A 13,054-nucleotide genomic window follows, 5' to 3' on the forward strand; every position below is an offset into this window, starting at 1 on the left:
TGTGATACTTATTAAACATTTCCTGTGTTTTCTTTCCATAAATAGTTCATTGTCAGGTTGAACACTCTCTGAAGCATCTTTTCTAAGCACAACATAACAATTGGCAATTAGTGTCTTTCCACTACCAGCTTCTATATGTACGATGTTGAAAGGTTGCGGTTACCGCTGTTAGGTTCTAATTCTCAGAGTAAAAACTCTACGGACAAGATGAAAGCTCAAACCAAGTTTATTCTCCCAGAGGATCAATACAGCTGCATTAGACAAAGACATATTCACACAAGCACTGATATTTAACCCTTTCTCATAGGCTGAGTCTCCTCCTACACATCTGTACAAACATCATTCTTTACTGCTAGGCAGGACACTAAGTGATACGGGCCATAAACGTTTATTTCTCCCCTAACGTGACCTGACCTGATCTCGACCCCCCTCCCCCCCCTCCATCATTAATCCATGGCTCTCTCCCCTTATCAATGCCTGTCACATCTGATCGCTTCCCTGCACTCAACACACAGCTGTCATGGTGCCTGGTACCAGACTGTGTCTCTTCTCCTCCCAGAGGATCCCTGATGGCTAACAATAACATATCCTGACATCATGTAAACGTTATACATTACCCTTTCTCCCTCAGTGACATGAATAAGTGTATTTCATATTCTCCGAATCCAACACTGCGTTCTGTGCTGGCAAATATACCCAGAGGACAGGAGTAAACCTGTCAAGGGTAGGTTCAACACATGCTGAGAGGAATGCTAAAACACAAGAGGCTTTGTTTGGACAGCTTGTCTGAATGGCTGGAGAGGAACAGACATCAAATATCTGCCTGCTTGCTTCACAGTCACTGGTGATCTAAATTACATCAGCTCATATCATGGTGTATGGCTGTAAGCTGCCACCAGTTGTAACCCAGCGACTGCTACATTCTCCTGTCACCATGTCTGCTTCCTTTAATGGATGGTGACATGGAGGCATATAAGTCTATCTGAGACATGTTTACACATTTGTGTTTGGAAGCATGCCATGTTAAGCCAGGTTATACGAGTTGTTGTTTGGTTTTGTTGTTGTTTCAAACAATCCTTTGATTGTTTCTGTCTGTGTGCTCCAGGTTTACTAACTCGGTCTCTGTCTCTCCCCAGGTTTGCAGACTCTATCCGGGGCATGCTGAAGCTCATCCTGGTCCTGATGATGGCTGGGGCTTCCCTGGCCTCCACCTGGTTCACACTCACTTGTCTAACCAGGCTCACACACCTACCCTCCACTGCAGGTAGGCCTGGTAGAGCACGGTTTCCATGTCAGGAAGTGAGCATTTTACATGTAGGCAGTGCAACTGGCGTACACCCAGAGCATCCTAGACCCACAATGGATACTTCAATAGCAGACTTGTCCTTTAGATTCAGGAAGGAACACATGGACTTAGTATAGTAAGTAGCCATTGGCTTGTGCTAGTCAGAATGGCTCACAGGAGCAGGAGTGAGGTAGCTGTTTCTGTAATGAGGCAGCTTCATGTACAGTACCAGTCAAAGGTTTGGACACACCTACTCAACCCAGGGTTTTTCTTTATTTGTCCTATTTTCTACATTGTAGAATAATAGTGAAGACGCATCAGGTCCCAATGTAGTCTGTTTCAGAAGAGGTATCCTTATGTTATGGTGTGGTCTGTCTTTGTCATATGGCTGTGAGCTACACTAGTTAATTTAGCAGACAAGAATTGCTTATAATTCCGTGGCATTATTTTATATTAATTTATAGTATGAAGAATACAGTGGAACAGAGCGGAATAAAATAGAAAGGATATTTTCTCCAAACGATTTGAGGGAGCGCGCACATACGGCTATTCTGTGTTGAGCGGTTAACATAGAAACAGGTACTCCTATATGCTTAATTTAGAGTTATTTATGTAACTTTAGTTGTGATACAAATGTTGGACTATATGTTTAGATTTCTAATACATTAAATGGCTGCAAGATGCGACTCTAATGATGATTTGAAAATAGTTGCATGAAATGCATGAGCTCTGCTTTGTTTTTACACAGGCTGTACAACCTTCATCAGTCTCTCACTCACAGTTTGACAAGCACTTGATAATGCCTCGTATTTCACAGCGGCAAATATATAATTCACAAGTGATAGGCTAATATTGTCACCCATCAGACTATTCTTGATTTAATCTTGTCTTTACATAAATACATGTCATCTATGCACTTAAATAGCGAATAGAGGACGCTTTTCCCATGGTTCATTTTCATGCCAGACAGGTAGGCTATACTCCTGTTGTTAAGAGAAGCAATGTGCTTAATATTAGGAGGGTTGAGAAATATATATATATATATAGTTCTATAGAAAGCTGGTGGGATCCTCTTCTTTTTAATAGAGGTCATCACTCTGTTTTCTCACTCAATTGCATAGCCTATAGAAATGTTGCGCAACATGAGCTCATGGGCTCTCATGAAGTGTTTGATTAGAGTTTCATTCACATTTGCATTGATGTCAGAGTGATTAGAGGGACAATAGAGTCCTGACTACCAGGCAGTTAGCACGTTTGGTAGGCTACTAATGACCAGCAGTAGCATCAGAGCTTGGAGAAGCCTAATTACCGTGACTAAACGGTCACATGGAATTTGACTGCCATCATGACTCGTTTCTGCCGGTGTGGCGGTAATACGGTCACCGTAACAGCCCTAAGAAAAGAGGACTAAAATATTATCATGGAGCAGCGCCATACTTCCTCTAATAAAGAGGACTAAAATATTATCATGGAGCAGCGCCATACATCCTCTAATAAAGAGGACTAAAATATTATCATGGAGCAGCGCCATACTGCCTCTAATAAAGAGGACTAAAATATTATCATGGAGTAGCGCCATACTTCCTCTAATAAAGAGGACTAACATATTATCATGGAGCAGCGCCATACTTCCTCTAATAAAGAGGACTAACATATTATCATGGAGCAGCGCCATACTGCCTCTAATAAAGAGGACTAAAATATTATCATGGAGCAGCGCCATACTGCCTCCAATAAAGAGGACTAACATATTATCATGGAGCAGCGCCATACTTCCTCTAATAAAGAGGACTAAAATATTATCATGGAGCAGCGCCATACTGCCTCTAATAAAGAGGACTAAAATATAATCATGGAGCAGCGCCATACTTCCTCTAATAAAGAGGACTAACATATTATCATGGAGCAGCGCCATACATCCTCTAATAAAGAGGACTAACATATTATCATGGAGCAGCGCCATACTTCCTCTAATAAAGAGGACTAAAATATTATCATGGAGCAGCGCCATACTGCCTCTAATAAAGAGGACTAAAATATTATCATGGAGCAGCGCCATACTGCCTCTAATAAAGAGGACTAACATATTATCATGGAGCAGCGCCATACTGCCTCTAATAAAGAGGACTAACATATTATCATGGAGCAGCGCCATACTGCCTCTAATAAAGAGGACTAAAATATTATCATGGAGCAGCGCCATACTGCCTCTAATAAAGAGGACTAAAATATTATCATGGAGCAGCGCCATACTGCCTCTACTGCCTGTAATAAAGGGATCAACTAGTTACAACCTGGGAGAGACGGATGTAGTGGAGGAACAGAGCAGCGGAGTTTGATACCAGCCGGTGATTAGAGCAGAACGGGGGTGGTAGAACAAAGGGCAGAGAGGATATTCACTGATGCCTGTGTCGCCGGTGCCGTGGTGTCGCCTCAGTTCCTCTGTGGCAGCAGACAGACAGGCAGACAGACAGACAGGCAGATAGACAGGCAGGCAGATTGGCTGGCTCGGTCCTCACAGACAGCAGTGTGATTAAGAGCGGTGCTGGGTAATGGGGAGTTGATTTGACCCAATCTGCAGTGATAAAGGAGACGGCCGTGGAGAAAACTGAGAGCCATGCTTTGCATCCCAAATGGCACCCTATTCCCTATATAGTGTACCACCATAGGGTTCTGGTCAAAAGTAGTACAATATATAGAGAATAGGGTGCCATTTGGGACACAAACATGCTCTGCTCCATGGTGATGGCTTAATCTGCTCACCCACCCCAGGGCCCCAGGGCTCAGCCTCAGAGCAGCTGAGACCTTGATCAGTGGCCAAGGCACACAAGCATGGACACACGCGCACACACTACCGTTCAAAAGTTTGGGGTCACTTAGAAATGTCCTTGTTTTTGAAAGAAAAGCAAATTTTTTGTGCATTAAAATAACATCAAATTGATCAGAAACACAGTGTAGACATTGTTAATGTTGTAAATGACTATTGTTGCTGGAAACGTCTGATTTTCTTTTTATGGAATATCTACATAGGCGTACCGAGGCCCATAGGTAAACTATAAAGAAGACTTAGCTAGCTTTCTCTCTCTCCTTCTGCTGCTTTGCCTTAACTTTTGTTCAAAACTGTTCAACTATTGTCTTTCTCTTTGAGTCAGCTACTCACCATATTTTATGCACTGCGGTGCTAGCTAGCTGTAGCTTATGCTTTCAGTACAATATTCATTCTCTGGTTGGACAACATGTCAATTCATGCTGCAAGAGCTCTGATAGGTTGGAGGATGTCCTCTGGAAGTTGTCATAATTACTGTGTAAGTCTATTGAAGGGGGTGAGAACCATGAACCTCCTAGGTTTTGTATTGAAGTATACAAAAGGAGGAGGACAGAAACTAGCTGTCTTTGGCTACACCATGGTGCTACCCTAGAGAGTGCTGTTGAGGCTATTGTAGACCTTCATTGCAAAACAGTGTGTTTTAATAAATTATTTGGTGACGTGAATATATGTAGTATAGTTTTATCTAAAAAAAGGATAACTTTTTTTAATGTTTCACTTTTATTTTTATGAAATTCACTGAGAAGAATGGTCCTCCACTTCCTCCTCTGAAGAGCCTCCACTGACACACACATTGGCCAGCACTAACTAACACAATTTGCCTCTTGCGTTGGAACAGAAACATCCCTCTGTGCCCTGAGAATAACTAAATGTAGTCAATCTCATGAAAAGACCCAGACAGGCTCCAGAGCAGGGTTTTTGCCTGTGTTTTTTTCCCTATCCAATACCCACTGTTAAACCACCATTGACTAAGCTGGAATGACATTATGAGTGATCTTTGATACCTGGAGGAACCCGGAGGCCGGTATTTGTTCTCATGGAGACACTGTTCTCACGGTCTCGCTAGACTAGTGTCATTTCACACTAGTTAGAGTGCCATATCTAATGCACTCTGTGAACTGCTGATGTAAAAAGGTCTTTATAAGTCACATTTAATTGATTCGTGGATTTAACCCTGACTCCCTGTCCTCTGCTTTATACAATGTGATTTTTGATCGATTTACTGATTGATTCATTGATTAATTAACCCTCCGCCACTCTGTCCTCCCATCAGCCACCCTGTACACCTCCTGTATCGTATTGGGCATCTTCATCAACAGTAGTGTACCCATCTTCTTTGAGCTCTTGATCGAGACCGTGTACCCCGTGCCCGAGGGCATCACCTGCGGGGTGGTCACCTTCCTCGGTAACCTGGTCACCGGCTGCCTCCTCTTCTTCCTCACCTTCTACACCACAGGTAAGACCGACAGGTCGATCACAGGTACAACACAAGATAGAGAGAGAGAGAGAGAATTAAATGAGAGGAGACAGCCCTAGAGTAGCGGGTCAGATTCCAACCCAGATGAAGAGGTCTGATGTGCCATCATCTCCACTGAGGATCATTTAAAGAAATAGATAGATACAATAATTAGCTTTTGAGACCTTTTAAGTTATAACATGTATTTTGATTACAATTAAAAACACTGTTTTATCTCTCCCAGACTGGCATTCATTGTCTGAATCTTGCGGAACTTCATATGAAATATGTAAGCACAGCATATAACAGAAATGACAGAATATCTCTCCCTGGTTGGAACAGAAGCAGGTCAGGAGCCTGTAGTGGAGCCAAACCATCATACCTCCTCTCTGTGTGTTCATCTCAAATGACACCCTATTTCAAATGGGCCCTTATCAAAAGTAGTGCACTATGGAGAGAATAGGGTGCCATTTGGGAAGAAACCTCTGTTTCCCTCCCCTTTTAGCTGAGCTCCTTTCTGTTTGCAGAGCTCCTCTGGCTGATTAACCTTCACAGTAAGGTCAGACGCATCACAAAGCCAATCAGGTGGAATGATGAATAATGCTTAGAGAAACTTGACAGCATTCCCCTCTCAAACACTCTGGAGTAAATAGATAGAATATACTGTATACATATTTATACAAACTGCATTACTATTCATGAGATTCACACACACACACACACACACACACACACACACACACACACACACACACACACACACACACACACACACACACACACACGCACACATGCACACAAACACATACTCACACAAACACACACACTGGCAAGTCCCCCTGGTGGTAAGCTGTATGAACTGACTGATACAGCTGTTGCCTGACAACTACATTCTATCCTGATCTACTAACTGGCTGGTCCCTCAGAGTACAGGTGGTGGATAGTCAGTCCTTAATTAGGGTGGCCACCTTGGACCAGAGGCTCTTTCTCCACTAACAAAGCTGACACCCGGACAGTGCATGTTCACCTATTTGACTGTGAGTGTTCCTGTTCCACCCAGCAACAAGCAGAAAGGGATTCAGGAGATTCGACAGGTCAGGCAGCAGAAGCAGAAGCCAGGTGCTGATGAATAAACATCAGTTTAGGGACCTTTAGACTGTGATTCTAATCACTAGCGATATGTGTAAAGTTTCCTCAGACTGGAGCGAGCTAGTGATTAATCATGAATTACCCATCAGTATAGATGCATGCTTTCCAAATTGTACACTATCCTCTTCACAGTGCAATACTTTTGATCAGGGCCCATAGGGCTCTGGTCAAAAGTAGTGCACTATATTAGGAAATAGGGCACCATTTGGGAAGCAGGCGTGCCTAATCCCCAAGGTCACTTAACCACTGAGTCTGTCTGAAAACATGAATGGAGACAACACTGGCTATATGAATACTGCTACAGTTGTTGGTACTTTAGATTTCATCTGCTTGTTGTTTATGTGATTTAGCTATGGAGTGGTGGGTGGAATAGAAAGCAGGGAGCCGTATTGTTGAGCGTAGTATCAAAGACTCCTCGTCTATTTGGAGGAGTTAGGGGTTGTGTGGGGTAGGCGGCAATATCGGTTGCGTTTGTTGTCAAGACTTTCAACATGGGAAATGAAATAATTGCCACTTCTGTTTTCTTCAAACTTTTTTTTGTAAACTTTGCCAAATGTGTCTGAAGTACAAAACTATGAGATTAATAATATGTTCTTAGCCAAATACATTGAAACTCAGCTTTTCACAATTTCTGACATTTAATCCTAGTAAAAATTCCCTGTCCTAGGTCAGTTAGGATCACCACTTTATTTTAAGAATGTGAAATGTCAGAATAACTGTAGAGAGAATGATTTATTTCAGCTTTTATTTCTTTCGTCACATTTCCAGTAGGTCAGAAGTTTACATACACTCAATTAGTATTTGGTAGCATTGCCTTTAAATTGTTTAACTTGGGTCAAACGTTTCGGGTAGCCTTCCACAGGCTTCCCACAATAAGTTGGGTGAATTTTGGCCCATTCCTCCTGACAGAGCTGGTGTAACTGAATCAGGTGTATAGGCCTCCTCGCTTTTTCAGTTCTGCCCACACATTTTCTATAGGATTGAGGTCAGGGCTTTGTGATGGCCACTCCAATACCTTGACTTTGTTGTCCTTAAGCCATTTTGCCACAACTTTGGAAGTATGCTTGGTGTCATTGTCCATTTGGAAGACCCATTTGCGACCAAGCTTTAACTTCCTGATTGATGTTTTGAGATGTTGCTTCAATATATCCACGTCATTTCCCTCCCTCATGATGCCATCTATTTTGTGAAGTGCACCAGTCCCTCCTGCAGCAAAGCAGCCCCATAACATGATGCTGCCGCCAACCCCGTGCTTCACGGTTGGGATGGTGTTCTTCGGCTTGCAAGCGTCCCCCTTTTTCCTCCAAACATAACGATGGTCATTATGGCCAAACAGTTCTATTTTTGTTTCATCAGACCAGAGGACATTTCTCCAAAAAGTACGATCTTTGTCCCCATGTGCAGTTGCAAACCGTAGTCTGGCTTTTTTATGGCGGTTTTGGAGCAGTGGCTTCTTCCTTGCTGAGCGGCCTTTCAGGTTATGTCGATATAGGACTCGTTTTACTGTGGATATAGATACTTTTGTACCAGTTTCCTCCAGCATCTTCACAAGGTCCTTTGCTGTTCTGGGATTGATTTGCACTTTTCGCACCAAAGTACATTAATCTCTAGGAGACCGAATGCGTCACCTTCCTGAGCGGTATGACGGCTGCGGGATCCCATGGTGTTTATACCTGCGTACTATTGTTTGTACAGATGAACCTGGTACCTTCAGGTGTTTGGAAATTGCTCCCAAGGATGAACCAGACTTGTGGAGGTCTACCATTTTTTTCTGAGGTCTTGGCTGATTTCTTTTGATTTTCCCATGATGTCAAGCAAAGAGGCACTGAGTTTGAAGGTAGGCCTTGAAATACATCCACAGGTACACCTCCAATTGACTCAAATTATGTCAATTTGCCTATCAGAAGATTCTAAAGCCATGACATAATTTTCTGGAATTTTCCAAGCTGTTTAAAGGCACAGTCAACTTAGTGTATGTACATTTCTGACCCACTGGAATTGTGATACAGTGAATTATAAGTGAAATAATCTGGCTGTAAACAATTGTTGGAACAATGACTTGTGTCATGCACAAAGTAGATGTCCTAACCGACTTGCCAAAACTATAGTTTGTTAACAAGAAATTTGTGGAGTGGTTGAAAAACCAGTTTTAATGACTCCAACCTGTGTATGTAAACTTCCAACGTCAACTGTATCTGGAATCTGTAACCTTTTGTGAATGTTATGGAGGCGTCGGAGACCATAGCTCCGTGTAGAGCCATGTTGATCCATAACAATTATTTTGTTTTGCAGTTGCTCTTTTATTTCTGAGATGTTTTTGAATGATTGTGGTGGGAACAGTTGATACTATAATCAAACACCTCCTATTTGAAATACACACAGTCATATTAAATGACAAAACAGTCTCAATGTCTTCCCACCTAGTCTGAATATTCTGACAGTAATAGAAAGTAATTATTCTCATTTTGTTTCATTGAACGTTTAATGATTTCATTTCGATTAGTTAAGTCATATTTATATCGGACAAATGTCAGCCAGCTTCATTCCCCTTTCTTCTTAAAAAAAAACAACTGAGGAAAGTGAGAATGGGAGGAATAAATCAGTCTGAAACGTGATGTCCATTTTAAACGCACCAGCATCATTGGCCACAATTAGGAATAATTGCGGCAGCAATACGTGATTTCTGCTCGCGACTCAGCCTCTGTGCGTGTGTGAGTTTGCGTGTGTGTGCGCGTGGGTAAATCTGTGGCGGCCATGACATTTTGTCAGCTATTGTCATGCAAATACATGCTTGTCTCATGATAATTGACTGTTAATTAACATTAACACGTTTAGCATCTCCATGCCTCCACACATACAAGCTGCATACAAGCGCTGATGCGAGCCTTTGGAACATCTACATTTAAAAAAGTTAAATAAATCCAATAAATATACACCATCACAATAAATCCATTTAATACACACCATCACAATAAATCCATTTAATGTACACCATCACAATAAATCCATTTAATATACACCATCACAATAAATCAATTTAATACACACCATCACAATAAATCAATTTAATATGCACCATCACAATAAATCCATTTAATGTACACCATCACAATAAATCAATTTAATGTACACCATCACAATAAATCAATTTAATAGACACCATCACAATAAATCAATTTAATAGACACCATCACAATAAATCCATTTAATAGACACCATCACAATAAATCCATTTAATACACACCATCACAATAAATCCATTTAATACACACCATCACAATAAATCAATTTAATATACACCATCACAATAAATCCATTTAATGTACACCATCACAATAAATCCATTTAATAGACACCATCACAATAAATCCATTTAATATACACCATCACAATAATCCATTTAATGTACACCATCACAATAAATCCACACATCACAATAAATCCATTTAATATACACCATCACAATAAATCCATATAATGTACACCATCACAATAAATCCACACATCACAATAAATCCATTTAATATACACCATCACAATAAATCCATTTAATATACACCATCACAATAAATCATTTTAATACACACCATCACAATAAATCCATTTAATACACACCATCACAAATCCATTTAATATACACCATCACAATAAATAAATTTAATACACACCATCACAATAAATCCATTTAATGTACACCATCACAATAAATCCATTTAATACACACCATCACAATAAATCCATGTAATATACACCATCACAATAAATCCATTTAATGCACACCATCACAATAAATCCATGTAATATACACCATCACAATAAATCCACTTAATATACACCATCACAATAAATCCATTTAATACACACCATCACAATAAATCAATTTAATATACACCATCATAATAAATCCATTTAATACACACCATCACAATAAATCAATTTAGTGTACACCATCGCAATAAATCCATTTAATGTACACCATCACAATAAATCCATTTAATACACACCATCACAATAAATCCATGTAATATACACCATCACAATAAATCCATTTAATATACACCATCACAATAAATCATTTTAATACACACCATCACAATAAATCCATGTAATATACACCATCACAATAAATCCATTTAATGTACACCATCACAATACATCCATTTAATACACACCATCACAATAAATCAATTTAGTGTACACCATCACAATAAATCCATTTAATGTACACCATCACAATACATCCATTTAGTGTACACCATCACAATAAATCCATTTAATGTACACCATCACAATAAATCCATTTAATACACACCATCACAATAAATCCATTTAATGTACACCATCACAATAAATCCATTTAATACACACCATCACAATAAATCCATTTAGTGTACACCATCACAATAAATCCATTTAATGTACACCATCACAATAAATCCATTTAATGTACACCATCACAATAAATCCATTTAATACACACCATCACAATAAATCCATGTAATATACACCATCACAATAAATCCATTTAATGTACACCATCACAATAAATCCATTTAATGTACACCATCACAATAAATCCATGTAATATACACCATCACAATAAATCCATTTAATATACACCATCACAATAAATCATTTTAATACACACCATCACAATAAATCCATTTAATACACACCATCACAAATCCATTTAATATACACCATCACAATAAATAAATTTAATACACACCATCACAATAAATCCATTTAATGTACACCATCACAATAAATCCATTTAATACACACCATCACAATAAATCCATGTAATATACACCATCACAATAAATCCATTTAATACACACCATCACAATAAATCCATGTAATATACACCATCACAATAAATCCACTTAATATACACCATCACAATAAATCCATTTAATACACACCATCACAATAAATCAATTTAATATACACCATCACAATAAATCCATTTAATACACACCATCACAATAAATCAATTTAGTGTACACCATCGCAATAAATCCATTTAATGTACACCATCACAATAAATCCATTTAATACACACCATCACAATAAATCCATGTAATATACACCATCACAATAAATCCATTTAATATACACCATCACAATAAATCATTTTAATACACACCATCACAATAAATCCATTTAGTGTACACCATCACAATAAATCCATGTAATATACACCATCACAATAAATCCATTTAATGTACACCATCACAATACATCCATTTAATACACACCATCACAATAAATCCATTTAATACACACCATCACAATAAATCCATTTAGTGTACACCATCACAATAAATCCATTTAATGTACACCATCACAATACATCCATTTAGTGTACACCATCACAATAAATCCATTTAATGTACACCATCACAATAAATCCATTTAATACACACCATCACAATAAATCCATTTAATGTACACCATCACAATAAATCCATTTAATACACACCATCACAATAAATCCATTTAATATACACCATCACAATAAATCCTTTTAATACACACCATCACAATAAATCCATTTAGTGTACACCATCACAATAAATCCATGTAATATACACCATCACAATAATCCATTTAATGTACACCATCACAATACATCCATTTAATACACACCATCACAATAAATCCATTTAATACACACCATCACAATAAATCCATTTAATGTACACCATCACAATAAATCCATTTAGTGTACACCATCACAATAAATCCATTTAATACACACCATCACAATAAATCCATTTAATGTACACCATCACAATAAATCCATTTAATGTACACCATCACAATAAATCCATTTAATGTACACCATCACAATAAATCCATTTAATACACACCATCACAATAAATCAATTTAATGTACACCATCACAATAAATCCATTTAGTGTACACCATCCCAATAAATCCATGTAATATACACCATCACAATAAATCCATTTAATGTACACCATCACAATAAATCCATTTAATGTACACCATTTCAATAAATCCATGTAATATACACCATCACAATAAACCCATTTTATATACACCATCACAATAAATACATTTAATGTACACCATCACAATAAATCCATTTAATGTACACCATCACAATAAATCCATTTAATGTACACCATCACAATAAACCCATTTAATGTACACCATCACAATAAACCCATTTAATGTACACCATCACAATAAATCAATTTAATGTACACCATCACAATAAATCCATTTAATATACACCATCACAATAAATCCTTTTAATACACACCATCACAATAAATCCATTTAATGTACACCATCACAATAAAT

At 38.6% G+C, this 13,054-nt stretch overlaps 1 protein-coding gene across 1 annotated transcript in view; it reads left to right on the forward strand.

The window, feature by feature from the left end:
- The window catches only part of LOC120064258 (solute carrier family 49 member 4 homolog), a 90,154-nt gene that overhangs the window by 59,628 nt on the left and 17,472 nt on the right, over window positions 1-13,054 (forward strand). Inside the window, exons 7-8 of the mRNA XM_039014695.1 lie at window positions 1,137-1,264; window positions 5,386-5,568. Of these exons, the coding sequence (XP_038870623.1) occupies window positions 1,137-1,264; window positions 5,386-5,568 (311 nt within the window). The remainder of the gene's footprint in view (window positions 1-1,136; window positions 1,265-5,385; window positions 5,569-13,054) is intronic.

The sequence above is a fragment of the Salvelinus namaycush genome, chromosome 19 (genome assembly GCF_016432855.1).
Source record: "Salvelinus namaycush isolate Seneca chromosome 19, SaNama_1.0, whole genome shotgun sequence".
Classification (NCBI taxonomy): Eukaryota; Metazoa; Chordata; class Actinopteri; order Salmoniformes; family Salmonidae; genus Salvelinus; species Salvelinus namaycush.